This window comes from Muscardinus avellanarius (assembly GCF_963383645.1).
Source record: "Muscardinus avellanarius genome assembly, chromosome: 11".
Classification (NCBI taxonomy): Eukaryota; Metazoa; Chordata; class Mammalia; order Rodentia; family Gliridae; genus Muscardinus; species Muscardinus avellanarius.
In genome coordinates this window covers 39,009,123-39,034,140 of record NC_137797.1, presented here as the reverse complement: position 1 = coordinate 39,034,140, position 25,018 = coordinate 39,009,123, and the positions used below count along the sequence as shown (strand labels likewise).

General features: G+C 34.3%; 1 protein-coding gene across 1 annotated transcript in view; it reads left to right on the top strand.

Moving 5' to 3' along the window:
- The window catches only part of TMTC2 (transmembrane O-mannosyltransferase targeting cadherins 2), a gene marked incomplete at both ends in the record, with an annotated part of 448,300 nt that overhangs the window by 239,851 nt on the left and 183,431 nt on the right, over positions 1 to 25,018 (top strand). The window contains one exon of the mRNA XM_080705147.1: positions 21,226 to 21,340. Coding sequence (XP_080561273.1) covers positions 21,226 to 21,340 — 115 coding nt within the window. The remainder of the gene's footprint in view (positions 1 to 21,225; positions 21,341 to 25,018) is intronic.

Here is a 25,018-nt window from a genome sequence, read left to right as displayed (position 1 = left end):
AATTAGTTGGGATCCACTCTAGTTAAAATTGGAGCTGTAGGATGGTGAGCTTTGATGTGATTATATTATTTGAGTACATTATTCCTTCTGATTTTAAACGTATTTCCTGATTTTTTAAATTTATCTTACCTAGCCCTATACTAGCTCTCTTTTACTGCTTGGAAACAGAACTTTCTGAGTTGTATATTTAATTATGTTAAGTAACATGATTCAAAATTTTCATTTCATGCAAAAGTGCCTCATATTCAAGTAATTGCTGCATGGAAGGCCTTTTTCTGTACCAGCAAAGAAACCAAAGAAAATTAACCTCCTTTTTTTCTGTTGGATTCAGTCTGCTGAAAGTAGAGGAGATAGCTTTAGAAAAATAATTGCCCAAAATTTGTGCTCATAACAAAGGTAATTAATACTTAGGTATAGAAATCTCTAGTTATTCATAAATAATTGTTCTCCTAATTCATACATCTAAATATTTTCTACTCACATAAACATTTAATTTTTGACATTTTATATTTTATTGGTTATTTCTTATGTTTAAAATATTCCTTTTTTTTAGAACCAAGTCTTTTGCCTTTTTTAACACTAACTTCTAAATCAATCAAAGCTGCTGCTGCCAAAATTAGTAAATGGAAATTAATACTGTGTGCAGTATCCTGTTGCACTATATTTGAGTTTTACTGTATTTTAATCTTAGAAGATTTTTTCAAAATAAAATATAGTCTTTAGGATTCTTTTTCTACTTTAAAATTGGCTTCTGTATTATTTGTATTGCTTTAAGTTATGTATATGTTGACCTGGATTTAATTGGTAATGAAATGTTCACCACCATGCCCATAGACTTTGACTAGGGCAGATATATATTACTGACTGGTTTATATATATAATAATCTTATTTATGAAATAGACATTTTCTATAATAACTTAGTACTTTCCAGAGAGTTAGACATCTGTTACCTTATTTCATCTCAGTTACATTACCACTTTAGGTGACTATCATTACAACCCTTTTTTATATGGAAAATTAAGAGGCCAAATGCTTAATGAGAAACCACATGATAAATAGCCCATTAATAGCTTTTACTTTCCTCATACTGTGTCAGTACCAATTCCCTGAGCCTCACTTTGGTCATCTGCACAATATTTGTTTCCATATCAACTGAAGGAGTGTGTGCAAGAACATTTAGCCAAGGGTTTGGTCCACATAACATAACCAAGTTAATGTTGTTACTACTTCTAGTAAATAGAAGGGTAAATAATTTAACTGAGTGCATCCAAATCTAATTGGTATTAGTAGTACTATATTCATGTTTTCATCATTGGTCCTTTAGATACACATGGTAGAAAACTAACCTAGGGCATTAGGTGGCAGTGATGACAGGATCGACTGTGAGATGAAGGAGAGTATGAGACACTGGATTATAGAAGAACAAAGGGAATTTAGGAGGGACATAGGATTGTCTTTGTTTACCATAGGGCTAATTAGAAATCATGATGCAGTTATCTAAGAACTCTTGGACTTCCCAAGGGTTCTTTATATTTTAGGCCTGAACAGGACTCAACACAGATGATCCCAGTTATCGCAGAAGTAAGTTGGGAGGACTTCTTTGGAACAGTACTGTTTTCAGTATGAGCTCAGAGAAAACTCAGATTCTCTTTAGAATTCACCATCAATCTGAAGGTACAGGTTGGATGACTTCCATGGGCTATGAGATTAGACTTTACTGAACTGGTATGGATGTTATATAAATAAGATCAATATGTATAGCATTTTTTTTTTTTTTTTTGGTGGTACTGGGGTTCCTGGAAACCCTTCTACCTCTGGCCTACACTCCCAGGCATATTTTATATTTTTATTTGGAAACAGGGTCTCTTAAGCCAAAAAGGCTGGCTTCGAACCTGCATGATTCTCCTGTCTCCGCCTCTCAAGTGCAGGGATTACAAACGTGCTCCACCATGCCCGGCCTAATATGTATAGCATTCTAATGTATACATTCATCAAGTGTTTTCTTAACTATTTTTGACAATATGATTGGTTCATAAAGGGGCTACTGATTTTATTTGAGGTGATCTCCCAAATATTTATTTCTTCAATTTCTGTTTGACTTTATTTATTTATTTATTTATTTATTTATTTATTTATTTGGTGGTACTGGGGTTCCTGGAAGCCCTTCTGCCTCTGGGCCACACTCCCAGACCTATTTTGTATTTTTATTTGGAAACAGTTCGAAGTGTGGCTGGCTGTGAACCTGCATGATCCTCCTGTCTCCGCCTCTCAAGCTTGTGGATTACAAGCTTGTGCCACTATGCCCTGCTAACTTTAATTGGTGCATTGCAGTCATACATCTTGGTGGAGTATAGATAGTATAGGCCTAGATGCACATAACACCTAATTGCTTTTGGCCAGTCATTATACTTGAAAATATAATTTAATTAACTGTCATTACATATAATGCTAGGGCTACTTCATCTATAATTTTGCAGAAAGCACATTGCTATTAAGGATAGAGTGGGTAAGTTTTGATGGAAAAGCTATGAGAAAAATTCTACGTGGATGAGAAATTTAGTGAAGACAGATGCAGGTCAAAACCCCAGTATCATGTATGATAAGTGGCACTGGCAACAGACCTGGTTATGGGCATAGAGGCAGCTCATGGTCAAAGTTAAAAACATGGCAGCAATTGTAGATGGTGAAATGCTGAGGAACCAACCCTTCAGATATATTAAAACAAAAACATAGGTTATGCATGTGAGTATTATAATATGCACATAGATGTTACAATGAATGACAGTGCTGTCAAGACTAGCACTATTGTTTAGTCTTGAAATTCTAAATTTTATCTTGTCATTTTAAATTCCTTTTTAGTTCACTTAGGAATATATTTAATTTGAGATCCATTTGAAGCAACCAGAAATGGCAAAACAAGAGAAGTAAGTGCACATTATAACATTTCTGTAGTTAAAATCACATATAAGATTATAGTATATGTCCTCTAGTATCAATGAATCTTGATCTATTAATCAAATCACATTTTCCTCTTAATTTTTCAACTGGAACTGTTTGCCCGTTTAACCTATGCTCCTTTTTGTCATAATCCAATGTATAATTGCTTTAGTGAAAACAAATTCTTATAAGATTAGAAAGACTCTTATTTTCCTGGAATCATATAAAATGATGATCATACAATTAGTTTATAAAGCCCAGACTACACATGTTACCCACCAAAGTCTTTACTAATGAGTCAAAAAAAAAAAAAAAAAAACATTCTGATTAAACACACATACCGAAAGACACACACATTTGTTTAACTTAAGCAGTCAAGTGGCTCCTTTTCTTCTTCTTGGTTTCCATTTCCCCCTCTCCATTGAGTTGAGAACATGTAACCTTTATTTTAAGGAAATAATAATTATCTAAATGGCAGTTTTGACAAAACTGTTTTCAGAGCCAATCTAAAGTCAAACAAATTTCACCGTTATTAAAAGCAAGGGCTTTGGCACCAGAAAGACAAACATACCTTTTAGCTTTTTAAAGTCTTCCGAGCATCACTTTATTCCCTGAGCCATAGTTTCCTCCTCTAGTAGAACAGGATGATAATCAAATGTCATGTGTTATGAGGAGTAAGAAAGAGCATATGTATACAAAATATGACCTAAACTTGGCCTTTAATCTGAATAGAATCCATTCTTACCAGATATGTTAAGCACAAATAAATTAGTCATTTATTGTCTATTGCAGCATGTCTGCATAGATTACTGGAAAAAATTGCACATTTACCACTTTTAGTAATTAGCAATCTGATTTTAAATATGTAACAATTTAGGGGAAAGTAAATGTTAGGATTCATCCCCTTATTTAATGCACTTAAATGTTTCAATTTTGTCAGATCTTTACATATTACTCAATATTTTGATATTGATACTGAAGGCATACATTAAAATTCTTAGGTAAAAATGAATTATAGCTAAAGGCAAGAGTCAAAGATGAGAGTCTTTCAAATTTTTATTTTACTAGTGAGATGAAAATGCTGATATGATAGCCCAGAGAGAAATGTTTACTTATGTAGATCTGTATGTTAAATATCTAAAAATTAAATATTAATAGTAAGAACTTCATTCATCCTTTATAATTTTTTTTTGGTGGTACTGGGGTTCCTGGAAACCCTTCTACCTCTGGGCTACACTCCCAGACCTATTTTTAAAATATTTTTATTTAGAAACAGGGTCTCTCTTTTTTTTTTTTTTTTTTGGTGATACTGGGGTTCCTGGAAGCCCTTCTACCTCCGGGCTACACTCCCAGACCTATTTTTTGTACTTTTTTATTTGGAAACAGGGTCTCATAAGCCAGCGCGCGCGGCTGGCTTCGAACCTGCGCGATCCTCCTGTCTCTGTCTCCCAAGCGCGGGGATTACAAGCGTGCGCCACCACGCCCAGCCTTGAAACAGGGTCTCTTAAACCAGCGCGGCTGGCTTTGAACCTGCACGATTCTCCTATCTCCACCTCCCAAGCGTAGGGATTACAAGCGTGTGCCACCGTGCTCGGCTTTTATGGTAATTTTTCAAAGAGCAATAAATGCCAATCATGAGAAAATTATTGACTTATAATACATAGATGTATGTGATTTTTTTTGTGCCAATGGGGACTGAACCCAGTGGTTTTCTACCACTAAGCTATATCCTCAACCCTTTATTTTTTATTTTAAAGCAGGGGGTCAGTAAGTTACTGGGTGCTGGCCTTGAACCTCTGATTGTCCTATCTCAGTCTCCCATCTATGGGCTTACAGGTGTGCGCCATTAAGCCCAGCTGAGTTATATAATTTCTTCAAGTTCATATATGAACTAAAAAGTTCTTGAATTAAGTAACTAAGCTCTCCCTGCATTGATTTTGTGAAACATATCAGAGATAGAAAATTTCCATAGTTACATTACAGTAAATTAGAGTTTACTCTATAAACTTAAAAGCCACATGTATTTGAATGAGAACTTTGAAAAAAAAGTCTAAAGTATTTACTGCTACAGATCACTTAGCATTCTAGAGGGGCTACACATTTGATTTTTTTCCTTAGAACAACTTTTACCAGACGGGAACTTTTAATTCTTCCTCTCCTTTTCAAAGAATATGGCAGATTGTGAAAGAAGGATGAGAAGAGCTTTCATTGTGAATTAAGGTCAAGTTTCTTCATAAGTGGGTATCTTTTAGATGTAGTTGAATATCACTGTCAAGTGTCCTTGAAGTATGAGTGATTTCTACTTCACTCTTGGATTTTTTAGGAGTTTCTTTTTCTTTTTGAAAATAAAACAGACTACATTTTTTAGAGTTTACCAAGTGATATATAGGAATATCTCTTTGTCTTCCATTAATATGCTTGTATATATATATATAGTCTTAGGACAGTCTCCATCAAATGTAAGACATCTTCACAGCATGAAGGAGATCCTTATAAACGTACCTAAGTAGCAAGCATTTGATACCTTTGTTGACATAGGTTGATATATGTTAACAGGAAACTATGACATTTAAAATTATATTGGCGAAGACAGGCATGGTGGCACAGGCTTGTAATCCCAGCATTCAGGAGATGGAGACCAGAGAGGATGGTGGTTTGTGGATAGCTTTAGCTACTTAGTGAGGCCCTTCACAACTCACCGATACCCTGTCTTAAGAATAAAGATTAAAAAAAAATAGGTCTGGGGGTGTAGTTTGGAGGTAGAATGTCCCTAGGTTCCATCCCTGGTACTGTTTAAAAAAAAAAAATTCTATTTGCAAAGAAAGATAAAAACAGTACTGTTAAATGTTAACTTTTCTCTGGTTTCAAAAATATATTATAAGCCAGGCGTGCTGGTGCAGGCTTGTAATCCCAGTATTTGGGAGTCTGAGACAGAAGGATCATATAGGTTAAAAGCCAGCCTCAGCTACTTAGTGAGGCCCTCCGCAACTTAGTGAGACCCTGTTTCAAAATAAGGAATAAAAAATGGGGCAGGGGGTGTAGCTCAGAGGTCAAATGCTCCTGGGTTCCATCCCCAGACCCCTCCCCAATATATATATATATATTATAAAAATGTGTATCAGATAGTTTTACTTTTGGGGAGCTGTGCTTTATTTACTTCTGGTATCTCTAAAAGGATGATTCATTTGAATACTTTTATTTATTTTTCATGTTGTACTTATGTTCTTAAATTACATATGTAAGCATATTGAGTACTATCATGAGTTACTCTATTTTGCTTTCAAACTAAATAAAAGGAAGTTATTATAGTTTGAGTGTGAATAAATTTTTAACATTTATAAATGTTAGTGTGACACATGCATTCAGCCTTCTTATTCTTTGTTATCGTACTTTCATGATAGACAGACATACTGAGTATTTCTCATTGCCAGGTAACACTAAGACTCTTTGACTGAATATTCTCTTATATTTTCTCATAGGAATTTCTTGGAATGAGATTGCTGGGCATGCATTACCTTTAATTTGGTCATTTACATTTATCAGTTTGATTGAGGATTGTCAGATATTTTCCTACACATTCTTCTGTTAACTTTACCTTTTCAACTTTAAGTTGTAATGACTATTCTAGGCTCCTCTGCCAACCAGCGTGCATAGGTTCCTTCTCCAAAATTCTCACCAGTTCTTGGCTTCATCTGTTTTTTTTATTTTTACCAATCTGGGTATAAAAGATATCTCACTTTTGTGATTTGCACTTTGCTGGATTATTTAGAAAGTGTCTAAGATACTAATTTAAACATGTGTTATTTTAGTTTCTGTTTTTATAGTTTCATGTTTATGTCCTTTTCCCATTTTTCCTAGTAGATTTCTTACTTGTTTCTTATTATAGGAGTTCTTTTTATTTTTTAAGTATGTGTCTTCTAAAATATTTGAAGTATCTTCTCTTAGCACACTGTGACTTTTAACATTGTCCAATGTCCTCCAATAAATGGAACCCCTTCATTTTGAGATCATCAAATCAATATTTTACCTTTTGAGTTTTGTCTAGGGTCTTTTTAAGGAATCCTTTTCCATTTCACAAAGGTATTTTCTTACATATATTTCTGTTAGTTCTCTACCTTCAAGTTTAACTTCTTAAGCTATCTGGAGTTTACCATTAAATTTGATGAATGCAGTATTAAAAATCTTGTTTCATTTTTCTTATACATATATATAAATATACATATATGTATATTTATATATGATTAAGATACATTTTTGAGTTCTTTCATAAATGATGCTAAATATTGATTGGAACTACATAGAATTTATGGATTAATTTATAGAATTGGCATTTTTATAATGTTAAATGAGTCCATCTATGAGCCCTGGAAAATTCTTCCATGTCCTTTAGGATTTGGTTTTGATATTTTCAACTAATGAGATCAGTTATATTTAAAAATAGATATTATATAAATAAAGATGACTTAGTTAATATAAAAAATTTCAAGTAAAAGAAAAGCATAGACTCAGCTACACTAATTCTATAGGTGAATTATATAGAATTGAAATAATCACATTAAGCCTTTTAAGGTATACTTATACTTTAATACATTTTTAAACTATAATATATCTACATGAACTGAAATTTAAATTCTTTATCAACTCAAATATGAATTTTTCAGTTTTAATCATTGAAACATTAAAAATGAATGGTTTTTTTGAAAGTAATTGGTACTTAAGTATTTAATAACATTTTTCATTTTGGGTCATATTCTGAGGTATAAGTGAGCTCTATGTTAGCATTTATTGGTAGCACTGATGAAAAAATCAATCACATTTAAATTTGGAAGTATGGAAACGTTGACAGTAATTTTCACACCAAAAATTTATATAACAATTTTAGTTTTAATTTTGGCAGCCCTTCAACAATCTAAAATCTTTTTTTTGATAAATACAGTGTTGAGGATCAATTATGTAAAGAAGGAATTTTTGAAAGCTTTTTTTTTGTATTTTAATATGATGCATTCCTGTTATGTCATGTCTTTCAGCCAAAATCTACCAGAAATATATCTGGAGTAAATAGAAATTCGTTGAATTATTGCTTGCACTGAGAGAGAGAGAGAGAGAGAGAGAGAGAGAGAGAGAGAGAGAGAGAGAGAGAGAGAGAGAGAAAGAGACAACATGGGAGATGAGGAACATCACATCATGGAGAAGCCTGGTTTATATCATGTTATGTATCTTATTATAGGATTTTGACTTTGGTCAGGTGATCTGTAGAGGGTCTCAGGAATAGTGGTTTTTCCATGATTTATTGGGTGCCCGGGCAATTCTGTTTGGATTAAGAAGTCAGTGATTCATTTAGCAAAACAGGAGAGTGTTTGGTATTTTGCAGTTTATGCAGAGATCTTTTTCTTTTCTTTCCATTTTGTTTGTTTAGGTGGTCTCTTGCTTTGATTAATTTTTATTATGGCCTCAGAGTAGCCTTGTCTAAGCTGGTGCTTTGGAAGGCTTTGTATGGGCAAATGGGGATCAGATTAGTTCTGGGGATTAGAGGTTGCTCTTTTTTCTTTTCTCATCCATAAGCAGTTAATACTATTATTTATTTATTTATTTATTTATTTATTTATTTATTTATTTATTTATTTATATGGTGGACTGGGGTTCCTGGAAACCCTTCTACCTCTGGGCTACACTCCCAGACACCTATTTTTTATATTTTTATTTGTAAACAGGGTCTCTTTTTTAATTTTTTTATTGGTGCACTGTATTCATACATCATAGTAAACTTTTGTAGACATACATGCACACATCGCCCAGTCAGCCTCCACCCGATCCCCACCCCATTCCCTGCCCATCCCTCCTTCCCATGCTTGGCTTAGTGGTTGACATCTAGTATTATAGCAATTTATCCAAAATTAAAAATGATAGTCTCACATAACAGTTTCATTTGTCTGATACCAAGCTTTTGATAACTTAAAGATTACATTTTAATATTTCTTTTTGTGTTCTTTCTTACCAGAGAATATTTTTTAGGTGAAACTATCATATATTTATATATTTATTTTTCAGAAAAAATCTATCCTAATATGTAATATGGACTCTAGATACCCAAAACGATCTCAAAAAAGAACAAAGCTAGAAGATATATATTTTCTAATTTCAAACCATATAAAACTATAATAATTGAAACAGTGTAGTACTGTTCTAAAGGCAGATATATAAACCAGTGGAGTTAAATAAAAGCCTAGAGATAAATTCTTCCATATATTGTCAAGTTATTTTTGACAAGGTTTCCACGAACATTTGGTGGAGGAAATAATAATCTTTTAACTAAATATTGTTGAAAAATAATAATTACATGAAAAAGAATAAAGTTGGACCCTTACTTAATCCCATATACAAATATTAACTCAAAATAGATAAAAGACCTAAATATAAATCTTAAGACTATAAACTTTTAGAAGAAAATCTGGGTCATAAAACCTCTCAACATTGAAATTGGCAGTGATTTCTTGGATATGATTTCAATGGCACAGGCAACAGAAGAGTATACAAACTCCCTAAAAAATAAAATATTATATATCCAAAGACAATGTAAACAGAGTTAAAAGTTACTGATAGAATGGGATAAAATATTTCCCAATACTATATCTGAAGGTATATTAATATTTCAACTAGAAATCCTAAAAATTAACAACAATAAAAGCAAACAATACAATTTAGAGGTAGGTATAAGACTAACATAAATAATGAATCTGCACAGATAACCAATCTTAGTTGTCTGTTGGATGGAAAATCTTATTTCTCTGGTTCTGGTGTGTGTTACCTATTTCTTCTTTATAGTTAATCTCTTTGAGTATTTTCTCTAGTGCTGGTTTTGAAGACATAAATTCCTTCAGTTTCTGTTTGTCATGGAAGCTTCTTATTTCCCCATCTAATTTGATAAAAAGTTTTGCTGGGTAGGAAATATTTGGCTGGAAGTTGTTTTCTTTCAGAGTTTGGAATATGTTACTCCAAGCCCTTCTGGCTCTCATGACTTGGTTTGGGAAGTCTCGAGTGATTCTAATTGGTTTACCTCTGAATGTCACTTGGCCCTTTGCTTTTGTTGCCTTTAAGATTCTCTGCTTGGCTTCCACATTGGTCATTTTGACAATTATGTGGCGTGAGGATCCTCTTCTCTGATCCTGCCTAAAGGGAGTTCTATAAGTTTCCTGGACCTGTGTATCAACCTCTTGCTCTATGTTTGGAAAATTTTCTGCTATTACTTCCTTGAAGAGATTGTTGATCCCTTTGGTTTCACCTTCTTTTCTCTCCTCTATTCCAATTATTCTTAGGTTAGCTCTCTTAAAATGGGTCCATATTTCTTCAATGTCAGATTCCTGCTGTCGGATATTTTTTCCTAGATTAGAAACTATGCGTTCATTTTTGGATTTCTCATCTTCTAGGAGTGAGAATCTATTCTCCATGTGGTCTAATCGGTTGTTTGTACTTTGAATTGAGGCCTTTACTTCATTAATTGTATCCTTTATCTCTTTTTGGCTCTCTCTGAATTCTTTTCGAAACACCTCTATTATTTCTGCAGTTATTTTCCTGACTTGATATTCTAGAAATCTCTGAATTTCTGTTTTATCGGGTTCTGATGTTGTGGGGTTGTGGGCATTCATTGCTCCATCGTTATTCCTCTTTCCCATGATTCAGGAGTTTGTGCCTTCTCTGGGTTCTTCCCTTGGGTTACTACGACTTCGCTTAAGGTGCTCTGGATCTCAAGTCTGTGGTATCTCAGTTCCTACTACTCCTTTACTGGGTTGTATCGCAAAGTCTCAGATCCAGGGAGTCAATAGAGGCTGCTTTAGACTATGGGGGGTGCCAGGTTGCGTGTTCTCCTATGGTGTGATATCTCTGCCACCGCCACTCCCCCACTGGGTCAAGTCCTTGGGAGTCGGTACTGGGATTTCTCCTCTGGGGCCCGCAATTTGACTCACTGTTGTTGAATACGCATATGGAGCTGTAGTGGACTCGGTGAATTCACTGCTGCTGCCGCTGCTGCTGGTGGCAATATGGCGCCACTGCTACACCCTCGGCCGTGAGGCTGCCGTATTTCTTCTCTGTTTTTGAACTCCGCTGTGGTAATCGAGATTGGTTGTTAGCGGGGCTCTTAAGCCCCGCTTTTCTCAGTCGCCATCTTCCCGGAAGTCATCCTAAACAGGGTCTCTTAAGCCAGCACAGCTGGCATTGAACCTGCGCGCTCCTCCTGTCTATGCCTCCCAAGCGCGGGGATTACAAGCGTGCACCACCACACCCGGCTGTTAATACTCTTTTAAAAATATATGACTGATAGGGAAATTATTATTGTCCCAGGAATTCTGGGCAATGACTTGCTTAAAAAAGGCAAGAGAAATTTCCATTTGGACAAAAAGCAATACCTAGTTTTACATTGCAGCTTTGCCACCATTGACCTGGCTTGTAATTTTTAATTTCTAAGTTATTTTCTCACTTTTTGTTCCCTTTCAGTGAGTTCCCTTTCCACAGAGGAGTGGAATGATCCTTTGAAAATATAATTCATATCACAGAACTCCTTTACTGAAAATTATCTCTTGATACTTTGTGAATAAAATAACTTGATACTATGGTTATCAGACACTGTCGTCCTGCCCCTGCTTGTCTCTGTGACTTCATTTTGTCGTCCCCTCTCACTTTGCAACCACTTAACCTAACTGTAATTTATGGTCCTGAAATACAAAGTTTATTGTTTTCCCTAGTTCTTGTAGGTTGAATCATCAATTTTAGCAATCTTATAACTCACTTTATCCTATTTCTATAATTTTTATATCTATATTACCCTCATCTGTATCACCTTATTTCATCTTTTATTATTTTTAATACTTACCAGTATCTGAAGTTAATTCATTTATTTAGTTGTATAAGCGCTACTTAGGCTCTGCTTTTGCAGGAACTTAACAATTATCTGTCTAATGAATTATAATATTTAATATTTGTGAATGAATGAAAGAATATATAACCAAATGAGTGGACATATATTATATATATATATATATATATATATATATATATATCCAAATGAGTGGATGTATACATATACATATACATATATATATATATATATATGTTGAGTACTAATAAAACCATCACTTATTAGTTTAATATGTACTTAACATAAAATATCATTTTTGGAAGTATGCCTTAAAATATTGAAAGTAAGTTCTTGCTATATATTGTTTGTAAGCATCTCTAAGACTGTGATTTAGATGAGATAATTCATAATGATGCTTTTCCGGTACTTAAATTAATGTTTAGATTCATTTCTCTGGAGTCATTTTAATGCAAATCTATTTTCATTTACAAATCCTAAAATCAAAGCAGAATTTTGGGAGCGATAAATTGGGTTGAAGATTAGTCTAGTTATTAGAAGTTTCCATAGAATCGTACTTTATTAATTTGATGAGTGATACTGGATATAAAATACCTAAAGTGTTAATACTTGTTTAATTTACATATAATTTCACCATTGGTTTTCTTTTTATATTATTTCACACTGCCAGTTTGGTATTTCAATGTGAAAATATTTTAATAATTAATTTATTTTTTATTGGATTGAACCCAAGAAGAGCATTATACTTTCCAGCTAGATCCCTGGCCCAATTTAATTTTTTATTTTAAAACAGGATCTTTCTAAGTTGGTAAAGGTATCACTATGTGGAGAGATTGGCCTTGAAACTGTGATCCTCTCTCATTAAGTCTCTCAAGTACTAGGATGACCATACCTCTGGCCCTGTTTTAATCTTTAAAAAAAAAAATATATATACATATATATATTTGTTGGTACATTATAGTCGCATATCATAATATAGATCATATATTCACACAGTACTTGGTGCCCTCCTCACCAGCCTACCTACTTCCCTCTCTCCTGATACCAAGTGTCCAGGTTAACAATGTTATATTCACATGTATACACATAGTCACATGTAGCATTTCCATTAATGAACTTTCATCCTCTTCTACCCTTCCTCCCTCGCTTCACTGAGGTTTCTCTTCAATTATCTGGAGTCCCTCTGGTATCCCAAATACTCTCTACCCCAAGCATATTAGATAAAACATATGTCCTTTCTGTTTCTGTGTTTGGCTAATCTCACTTAACATATAATATTCTCCAGATCTTTCCATATTCCTATGAATGACATAAATTTGTTCTTCTTTACTGCTGAGTAAAATTCCATTGTGTGTATTTCCCATGATTTTGTAATACATTCATCTGTTGATGGACACCTAGGTTGATTCTATATTTTGGCTATTGTGATTTTGAAGTGCCTATTCAATTTAGTTGCCCATTTCCTGATTGGTTATTTTTGCTAGTGTAGTCTTTTGAGCTCTTTGTATATTCTTGTTATTAGCCCTCTATCAGATGAAGAGCTGGTAAATTTCTTCTCCCATGCAGTAGGCTTTCTCTTTAGATCCTGGATGATTTCCTTCGATGAGCAGAAACTTTTTTGTTTGATGCCATTCCAGTTGTTAATTTTTGTTTTATTTTCCTGAGCTGTGGAGGTCTTGTTGAGGAAGTTACTACCTATGCCTATATGTCAGAGTGTCGAACCTATGCCTTCTTCTAATAGCTTCACAGTCTCTGGTCTGATTTCCAGGTCTTTGATCCAGCTCAAGTTGATTCCTATGCAAAGTGAGAGGTAAGGATTTTGTTTCGTTTCTCTACAAATGAATAGCCAGTTCTCCCAGCACCATTTGCTGAAAAGGTTGTGAATGTAGTCCCTTTGTCAAAGATTAATTGACTATAAGTGTGTAGATTTGTTTCTGTATCTTCTATCCTATTCCATTGGTCTGTGTGCCTGTTTTTGTGCCAATACCATGTTGTTTTAATTATTATAGCTCTGAAGTATAATTTGAAGTCAAGAATTGTGCTGCCTTCTGCATGGTTCTTATTGTTGAGAATTGCCTTGGCTATTCTGGGTCTTTTATTTCTCTTTATGAAATTCATGACTGATTTTTCTAGATCTATGAAAAATGTCTTTGGTATTTTGATAGGAATTGCATTGATTCTGTAGGTCACTTTTGGCAGAATGGCCATTTTGGTGATATTTATTCTGTCTATCCATGAGTAAGGGAGAGCTTTCCATCTTCCAAGGTCTTCTTCAATTTCTATCTTTAATGTTTTATAATTTTCATTATAAAGGTCTTTTAAGTCTTTTAGGTTTAATTCTAGATATTTTATTGGTTTTGAGGTTCTTGTAAATAGAATTCTTTTTTTTTATTTCTTTCTTTGTGGATTCACTGTTGACATGTAGAAAAGCTACTGATTTCTTTAGGTTGATTTTCTATCCTGCTACTTTGCTGATTGGTTAATCAGCTCTAGTAGTCTTTTGGTTGACTTTTGGGGTCTTCTAGATATAGCATCATGTAATCTGTAAGCAAAGATAATTTTAATTCTTCTTTTTCTATTTGAATTCCTTTGATATCCTGCTCTTGTCTTACTGCTCTGACAAGAGTCTCAAGGACATTATAAAGGAGTGGTGATAGTAGGATCCTTGTCTTGTTCCTGATTTTAGAGACAATTCTTACAGTTTTTCCCATTTGATATGATGTTGGCTTTGAGTTTATTTTATATTGCCTTAATGATGTTGAGACATGCTCTTTCTCTTCCAGTTTTCTACAGTGTTTTTTAACATGAATGGGTGTTTTATTTTGTCAAATCTTTTTTCAGCACCTATTGATATGATCATGTGGTTTTTATTTTCAGTTTTATTTATGTGGTAAATAACATGTATTGATTTGCATATGTTGAACCAGCCTTGCTTTCCTGGGATGAAACCAACTTGGTCATGGTGTACAATTTTCTTGATATGGTTTTGAATGCACATAGGTAGTATTTTGTTTATAATTTATGTTCATCAAAGATATTGCTCTGTAATTTTCTTTTCTTTAGGTATCTTTATTCAGTTTGGATATTAATGTTATACTGGCCTCATAAAAGGAGTTTGGAAGAATTCCATCTCTTTCAATTTACTGGAACAAGTTATTGAGTATTGGGTTTAGTTCTCTGAAAGTTTTGTAGGATTACACTGGAAACCTGTCTGGTCCTGGCCTTTTCTTTGACAGAATTTTTATTGTTGTTTCTATTTCTTTACTTGCTATTGGTTGGCTTAAGCTTGCTATATCCTCTTGGTTCAATATGCGTAGGTTATATGTGCTTATAAATCTGTTGATTTCTTCCATGTTTTTCAGTCTATTGGAGTATACATTTTCAAAATAATTTCTGATAATCCTTTGAATTTCCCCATTGTCTGTCGTGATGTCTTCTTTTTTATTTATGATTTTAATGATCTGAGTTGATTCTCTCTTTTTTTTTCCTTTTGGTTAGGTTGGCCAGGAGTTTGTAGATCTATTTAATCTTTTCAAAGAACCAGCTTTTTGTTTTGTTGATTCTTTGTATTTTTTATTCTCTATTTCACTTATTTTTGCTCTATTTTAATTATTCCTTGCCTTCTGCTGGCTTTGAGATTAGAATGTTGTATGTTGTTGTTTTCTTAGGTCATTGAGATGCATCATTAGGTTGTTTATTTGATGCTTTTTGTTCTTCTTATGTGGGTACTCAGTGCTATAAACTTTCCTTTTAACATTGCCCTCAAAGTGTCCCATAGATTTTGGTATATTTTATCTCTATTTTCTTTTAATTCCAGGAATTTTTTATCTCTCCCCTTATTTTATCCACTCCTCATTCAAGAATAAATCATTCAATCCTCATGTACTAATATCATTTCTTTGGGTCTTCCTGTTGTTGATCTTATCCACTCATTCAAGAATAACTCATTCAGTCCTCATATATTAATATAATTTCTTTTGGTCTCCCTGTTGTTGATTTCTATTTTCATTCTTTTATGATCTGAAAAGATGCAAGAAATTATATTACATCTTTTGAATTTGCTGGTGCTTGCTTTATGGACCAGGATGTGATCCATTTTGGAGAAGTTTCCATGGGAACCTGAGAAGAATGTGTACTCTGCTGTATCTGGTTGAAATATTCTATATATGTCTATTGGATCCATTTGGTTTATAGTTTCTTTAGTTATGAAGAGTTCTATGGTGTGTTGAAATCTCCCAATAATATTGTGTTTGGGCCTCTTTGAGACCTGATGTCCTTAAGAGTTTGTCCACATTTGGGGTGTAAACATTTACTCACATTATGTCTTCATGCTGGATCGTTCCCTTTATCAATAAGAAGTGCCCTGATCTTTCTCTTCTGATGAGTTTTAGCTTAAAGTTTGTTTTATTAGATATTAGCATTGCTACCCCTGTTCATTTTCGGTCTCCATTGGCATGATATATCTTTTCTATTCTTTCAATTTTAGCCTATGTGTATCTTTGGCTGTAAGGTGAGTTTCTTGCAAGCAATATATATTTGGATTATGTTTTTTAATGCACACTGCCAGTCTATGTTTTTTAATCGGTGAGAAAGTTATTTGACATTCAGTGTTATTATTGAGATATCATTTTTGTTTCCTTTCATTTTGAGTTCTATATTCTGTTTGATGTAGTGTTCTTTCTTCTTTGCTAGTTGTCCCACTGATTGAATTAATCTTTTCTCTCGTTCTGAAAGTTGCTTTGTTTTTTCTTCCTTGTGATTTATTTCTTTAGGTATTTTTTTCTAGTGCTGGCTTAGTATTTATGAATTTTTTCAAGTTCTGTGTATCTTGAAACATTTTTGTTTCTCCATAAATTTTAATTAATATCCTTTAATTAAATATATATATTTGCATATATAGTTGGATATAGAAGTTTTAGTTTGAAGTTGTTTTCTTTCAGGGTCTGAACTCTCCTGGCATTCATGACTTGGGTTGTAAAGTCTGGAGTGGTTTTTAATAATATGCCCCTGAATGTCACCCATTCTCTTGTTCACATTGCTTTTAAGATTCTTTCCTTAGCCTCTATGTTGGTCATTTTGATTATTAATTACATGGTGTGGGGAGGTTTTTTTTTTTATCTTTTCTTAACGATGTTTTTGTATGTCTCCTGTATTTGGATGTCCAAGTCTTTTTCCCTTTTTGATTAATTCTCTGAATTTTTTTCTCTGAAGAGATTATTGATAACCTTGGTCTGTGCCTCTATATTTTCTTCATTGTCTTTTATGCATAAGTTAGGATGTTTCATATTATTCCAAAGTTGTCGGATGTTTAAGTTCTATTGTTATAATGTCTTCTGTATACTGTTGACTGTGCTTTCAGTTTTGAATGAACTGTCTTCTAACAGTGAAATACTGTTTTCCATTTCACCTAATCTTCCAGAATTATTTTATATTTCAGTCTTCATTTTATTTATTAATTTCTTCCTTTCATTCCAGGCCTCTGATTCTTTTTTCATGTCTTAATTTTCTTTTTCATTTCTGTACACTTATTCTGAGGGCTTTCATCATATTGAAAATCAAGATTCAGAATTTTCCTTTATACATTTCTTGTATGTTCATGATTTCTTTTATTTCCTCACTTTTCCTTTTTCTCATAATTTCAGAGTTCTCAAGTTGTTTTTCTATTGTCTTTGCATTTTCTTTGTTCTTGTTTGTGAGTCATTGTTGATAGGTCACTGTTGGAAGAGATGGACACATGGATATTAACCCTGTAGACTGTGTCTACTATCATCCCAGTGTTGTTATACCTGTATATACCGAGTTTCTCTGGGGTTCTTTCTGCCTGCTACTGTGGTGACTTTGATGGGTTTCAGGTGTTAAGGTCAGGTATTCTGTATATCAGTACCTTTATAAAGCATCAGTCTTAGCCATAGGTATTTAGAGATGACAGCAGGTTTATGTAAAGGGAATTATGATGTTTTTCATGGTGAGAGTTAAGTGAGGAGGGATGCGTTGGAGTGATGGGTACAGAAGTAGGGAAAAGTAGAAGATATGATCAAGTTGTGTATGAGTTTAAGTATAATAAGGTAGTATCTGTCGAGATGAGTGATAGTGAATAAATAGTAGAATTCTTTACTTTTTTGTAGTATTGGGGTTCCAGGAAACCCTTCTACCTCCGGGCTACCCTCCCAGACACCCGTTTTTTATATTTTTATTTGGAAACAGGGTCTCTTAAGCCAGTCAGGCTGGCTTTGAACTTATGTGATCCTCCTGTCTCCACCACCCAAGCATGGAGATTACAAGCATGCGCCACCACACCCAGCACTTATATTAGAATTCTTGTAGTTAGAATAGAATATTTAGATATAGTGATATGAAATAGCTTGAATATAAAACAAGGAGATACAGAAATATAAAAATATTTGAAAGAAGAGAATAGGATAAAGGGAGGAAGCTTTTTTTTTTTGTAAAAGGGATGGGGGAGGGAGCAACAAACGATATAATAAAATAACCAACCAACTAATAATAATAATAATAATAATAATAATAATAATAGCAAAATAAAATAAAATAAAACAAAAATATTAAAATAAGTAAAAAACTAAGAATGATTAAAAAAAAGTACTGGAAATACACACATAAAGGGCCCACTTAACCTCTGTAGTCCTCCTGGGTCTTCATGGATACTTTAAGCCATTTAATGTCTGCTTACTCTAGTAGGTTATGGAGTATTTTCCAATATCTTTCATTTTCTCTATTTTCAATGTTTGGACCCAATTTTTGAGTATCTGTGCCCCTTTCTCACCTCTCACCGCTTCGTTCTCAGGTTTCAGGGTGTTATTGTAGATGAGTTTTGTGTAAGCATTGGGCTCTGCATGTTCTGTCCCTGGGCTTGCACCTTTCTACCCACACTGGCAGAGGGTATCCAGTAATTTCAGAACAATTTCCTGTGACCCTTTGCTGGTACTGCGCCCTGGGCACTATGGGCCTCTCCTGTGTCTCTGTATGTTATAACTTAACCATTTCAGGAGGGTTTCTGGGGCTGCTCTGGTTGATTGTCTGATGAGATTTGCAGTTACCTTTTTGTCCTGTGGGCTTCTGTCTCTGGAGGGCACAGTGAATTGCAGGTGCAGAATTCTGCTGAGCGCATGGGCTTTTGGATATTTTTTTTCTCTTTGTCTCTGAAGCTTGATGCTGGTCACTTAAGATGTTGGAGTTCTGCCACTACTTACTTCACGTCAATTTCTTAGCTTCCTTGCCAAGGATATTTTTGGGCCCCAGAGCTAGCAGACATGGCTTGGGTAGTCCACCCAAGATGGCGTGTGCCTCCAATGTGATAGCTTAACAGGGTCAGTTGTATGTTCTGGCTCTTAACTTTCTTGTGTTCTGACTACTGGATTTTATTCTGCCAAGTTCCCTTTTTTCTTTTTTGTTTTTGTTCATAGTATCTTTGCTGCTTTTTTTTTTTTTTTTTTTTTTTGGTCAAGCAGCTGCCTTCTCAATAGTTGATTTTCATTTGTTACAGCCATTGAGATGTGCTGTGTTCCACCGTTGCCATTTTCTTCCTCCCTGTTTTATCTTTAAATACACGGATATAATTTTCTATGGACTCAGTTCCTAATGTGTAAATCTTGGGTTGCAGAAAAAAGTGAAATATATGCATGAGGATGTCAATTGGAGGGAAAAGTTTGGAAATATTGAGCATTGGGTTGGAATTTCTACTCTTATCCTTAGGACTAAATTAGCAAATGCTTTAGGGTCTCAAAATCTGTTTTCACATCCACATAATGGGTTTAAGCTTTATGTCCAGGGCCCTTTTAAGCTCGGTGAGATAGCATATGTCACCTACATCATGGTACGTGGCACTGTTACCTGTTGAATAATTATGAGTTTAGTTACCTTTCCAGTTTTTTGCCAGAAGCCTAGCTTTGCAAACATGAAAAATTATTTTTCTCTCTAGACAAATATAAGGACACAAAACACATATTTACCATTATTTCTATAATCATGGTTTAATGACTGTAAATTTAAAGGAGCATCAACCACGATAGCTTAAGGGCAATAGCAGATATTTGAATGCTTCCCATTTTTCAGGCATTGTCTGAAATGTCTTACATATATTAATTTCTTTAATCCTTATCACAACTAGTGAGACACTAATTATTTCCTCATTTTCCAGATAGGTAAACCGATGCACAGGAGTACTCAATTACAGGCACAGACCAATCTGAGACCGAAAAATTCTCTGTTCTTTTTAATGTGTTAAAAATGGATACCATTCCAGCTGGGTGTGGTGGCGCATGCTTGTAATGCCAGCATTCGGGAGGCTGACACTGAAGGATCGTGGTTCGCGGACAGCCTCAGCTACTTAGTGAGGCCCTCTGCAACTTAGTAAGACACTGTTTCAAAACAAAGAATAAAAAATAGGGCAGAGGGTATAGCTTGGCGGTCAAATGCCCCTGGGTTCCATCCCCAAACCCACACACACACACACAAAAGATACCATTCTATTCTTTAGTTATAGTTAGTAATCACTCATGTAAATCACTCATGTAAATCTATACATGTGAGCCCTCTTGTCTCCATTTTCCTTCTGGGAAAGTAGCTGGTGTCAGGGATCAACACCTCATCTCGTTGTCAGGAGGAGTGAAGAGAAGAGACGCAGCCAAATTGGAGGGTTTGTTTTTGTTTGAGAGCCATGCCATACAGGGAGTTATTGATGTTGTTTCTTTTACTCTTTTTTAGTATTGAGAAATTACAATTATTCGGGGAGAAAATAAAATGCCTACAGAAAATACATACTTTTCAATATTATGAGATGTGTAGGGACAGATTCTTTTTTCCTGAAATGATTTCATTAGTAGGAAGGGCATAAAGAAAAGTTGTAACTGAACAGACCATATATATTTAACTGTTTTTAGAAGGATAACATTTTGTTGATACATTCTGATGTCTGCTAAGCTTCTTTATAGCTTTGATCTTGTTTAGGTTTTTTTTTTTCTTTTCATCTTTAAATCTTCTATGGCATTTATCAGTTTCTTCATACTTGAATGAAATCTTTGTTTATTCTAAGATGATTTCTTACAGTTTCTTCTCCAATAAGTATACAGTAACTTCAGACCACGAAGACCCCTACGGAAACTTGAAAGAGCTTGAAGTCTTTGTAGGTGATCTTAAGATAACATTGTCGTTGGCCTTGTGATGAACTGCATATGTATATCAGCTTTGAGACATAATAATTGGTTTAATTATTTTAGGCTTTGATTATATTTAATCCCCTGTCTTGATGAAAAGTTAGAGTATTAAGGAAATAAATTTTCCTGCTTAAAAATGTTTTATGAAGGTTTTCTCTCCCCATGATACTTCCTGATGGCCTTATATCATTTCATGTATAATTGGATTGACGCTCAGCCTGAATACTTCTTTTTCTTCTTGCCAGCATGGGGTAACCTTGGCAATGTTCTGAAGAGTCAGAGCAAAATTTCTGAAGCTGAAAGCGCCTATAGGAATGCTTTGTACTACCGCAGCAACATGGCCGACATGCTTTATAATCTGTGAGTATGATTTGCTTTCTCTGCTTTAGTTCATTTTTGAAACCTGCAGTGAGGGGGACTATTGATTTAACTGCTTGAAATGGAGATGATGATAGTTGTTTTTCTGAGACAGTCTTTTCATTAATCATGCCTCTGAGACGAGTAGGTAGATGGTGTTTGTGATTTCTTTGTTTTGGGGTACATCATCTATATTCATGTGTATTGATGTATTATGGCTAAAGTTTTTGAAAGGGTATACCACATCATAACAAAAGTTGGTTTAAGTTTTTTCTTTTTAAAGTTTGTTCCACTACAACTGAGATGGTATTAAGGCTCATAAAGCAAGCCTTTTTTTATGATATTTATACAACTTATGCCTTGGTTATTAGCAGTAATAGGTACTTTTTGCATTATAAAATGCTTGTGTCAAAGCATGTAGACCATATGTGCTCAGCCAGAGAATAAATTAGCAAGATCCTTATAATGGAAGTGATGGTTCCTTTTCTTCTTCTTCCTATTTTCTCTTCAAGGTACTGATGGTTATCAGCAAGGTTTTCATACTGTTGTAATGTCCATGTGTGTTGAGATAGAAAAAAGTTTCTAGGATTAAAATAGATTTTGTTCAAATAAAGAAAGAAAAACAAGCAACAACTAAAAATTGGTTATGTGATATAAATTACTAAATGCAGTGCCTTCTTTTACTCTAATATTTACAGTCACATTTTGTTTGCATGTAAATAGTTTAAGCTTGCTTGAACAAAAAAGATAATCTATTAACTCCCATAAGTGGGAACTCTTGGGGTTGACTAGATGCAGCCATGGTTTGTTCCAGGTGGTTTGATTATGTGTAAGGAAATTATCTTCATTCCGTGGCTCTGTTTTCTCTGCACTTGCTCTATTCTGTGCTATGCTGGCCACTATCTACAGTAACAGGAGAGGCAGTTCCTGCACTCTTATGCATCTAACCTCCTGGCTTTTCTAAGTCTCTGAAGGGAAGAGAATTTTCTCTTCTTGGTTTCTGTATTCATCCTGGAAAGGATTCTGTGAATGACTCCCCTTGGTTGTATTTATCATCTCGGATGAAACACTGGTTAGTATGGGAGGACCTTGATATACCTCCTTTGAGAACCTTTCAGAGATAATATGAAACTAAAGGGATCTAGTTCCCTATATGGAGATAATCCAGGGAGAATGAGATGCCTGCTGCTTGTGTTTCATGAGTGCTACATAAGATTGACCAGATATTTAAGAGAAAGCTTGCCTTCCTTTTCTATTCTTACACTGGCATTGTGTTTAACCTTCTAGACTTTAGCAGTGGAATCTGTCTAGTGACTGATGATGTGAATTAAGTCAGCAGAGGTGTTTGGTGTTGACTTTCACTGTTTGACTTTTTCTTATAGCCTGGAATTCCTTCACTTGGAGCACTCAGTCTCCACTTTGGACCATTTCTTTTATTCACTCTCTGGTGTGTTTCATGCATTACCATCTTTTTTTCTAGGATAATTTTAAATTTACAACCTTTTCTTGAATGAAAATACTTAAATACTCCTACAAAGAGTCATGTCCTTTTTATCTAAATAAAATGTGACTTTATTATTGATGAATTATATTTTATGAAAAAGGACTATCAGTTTAATACATTTGCAGCTATGTTCTTTGTACATTTATCTTTTTCCTTTGCATCTGCAAGTGATGTCAAAGGGCCTTTTACTTTGCAATATGGTATACCAGATTTCTTCCGATTTCTATTCTCCATACATTTGGTGGGTGAAATTTTTAACAAACCATGTATTTATTCATTCTTTTATTCATCTACTTATTTATTTATTGCACAAGCAATTTAACTCAGAGACCTCTGAGCTATACACACAGCCCTATTTTATTTTTATTTTGAAACAGGGTCTCACTAGGTTGTTGAGAGTCTCGGTTGTTGAGGCTCTCCTTGAACCTGTGATCTTTCTATCTTAACCTCCCAAGTTCTGGAGTTATAGATAAGCACCATCATGCCTGACTAGGACTTTATTTTATTTTCCCTTTATCTCTTCTCTCTTCTCTATAGCTACTGCTTAACATTAAAAAATAAAATAGAAAAGGATAGTGCTGGGGGTCCAACCCAGTGCCTGGTGCATGCTAGGCATGTATTTTACCACTGTGCTACATCCCAGGCCCAACAGGCAATGGTTAAAAAGTTATCTACCTCTTGATGGTACCTTTCTGGCAGAGATTTAAAGGAACAATGTCTTTATCCTGGCCTTTACCCCTCTGTCACTAGTACTGAGGATTGAACCCAGGGATGCTCTTCCACTGAGCTACATCACCAACTATTTTTACCCTTTATTTTGAGAAAAAGTCTCAGGTCTCACTAAGTTGCCCAGTCTGGTCCTGGAATTTGAGATCATCCTGCATCAGCTGCTCTATGAACTGGGATTATAGGTGTTTGTCACTGCATCCAATTTATCCAGAATTATTCTTTACCAAGATCATAAATCTATTGACTTGAGCAATCCCACTTTTCTTGTGATTTAAAATCTTCATCCTATGACTTTGTAGATGTCTGTATACACTATGAAAGCATAGTAATAGAGCTCCCCTATCCCCACTGAAAAATTCTTATTGGAAAAGTAGTTATCAACAAGATCAGTTTTCCTCCTCCACTGAATTATAGAAAATGGGATGTGCCATAAGCACCACATATAGTTTGATTATATTTTTACTAATATAAAAGGCTTGTAAATCATATTCAGCAGTCAGCTTTAGTGAAGAGACTTCAATTATGCACGCACACACACATACACACACACACGCGCACGCGCGCACACACTCATACACAAAGCAAAATAGTAATGATTCCAAAGTATTGGATTATGTAGCCCATGGGATTGACAGAATTTCAATACTCAATAATTATATTTTGGAATAGGTACACTGTTCTGTGATTTTTGAATAAATTCTTAATGAAATGCATAAAATAGATCTTTTAGAACCATCAATGTAAGTAAATTTGGTATCATATGTTCTTAGGAACAACTTTTTTATTATTATTATTTATTTCCATAGGTAGAAAAAATATATATTTTTTTACTTATTTCCATAGGTAGAAAAATATTTTCTTGTGGAAAATTTAGAAACTATCAAAATAATTAATGCTTATAGTTTTGAGATACATTTGCTATTTTCCTTATATAATATTCTCTTATATACAAAAAATAATCCTTTTTCTATTTCTAATGCTAAAAGAAAAGGAAATTGCTTTGTTTTGTCTTTCTAGTCTACTTAACCTGATGATACTCTTTAGTGACAATAAGAGGCATTAATCACTTTTCCTACCATCAGTCATCTTTAAGATGTTTTATGATAGAAGTCTAAAACTAATAAAACTATTGATGTTAGTTGGAACAAAATTCCTGTACTTGTTAGTGAATTTTAGAATCTTTTGGGAATCTTAAGTTTTTTTTTATGTTTTATGTTTAACTTTTTTTGTGTTTTTGTGGTACTAGAGATGGAACCCAGGGCCTTCTACCTCCAGGCTACACCCCCAGACCTATTTTTTATATTTTATTTGGAGACAGGGTCTCACTAAGTTGTGGAGGGTCTCACCTAGTAGCGGAGGCTGGCTTTGAACCTGTGATCTTCCTGCCGCAGCCTCCCAAATGCTGGGATTACAAGTGTGCAACACCACGCCTGGCTTATGTTTAACTT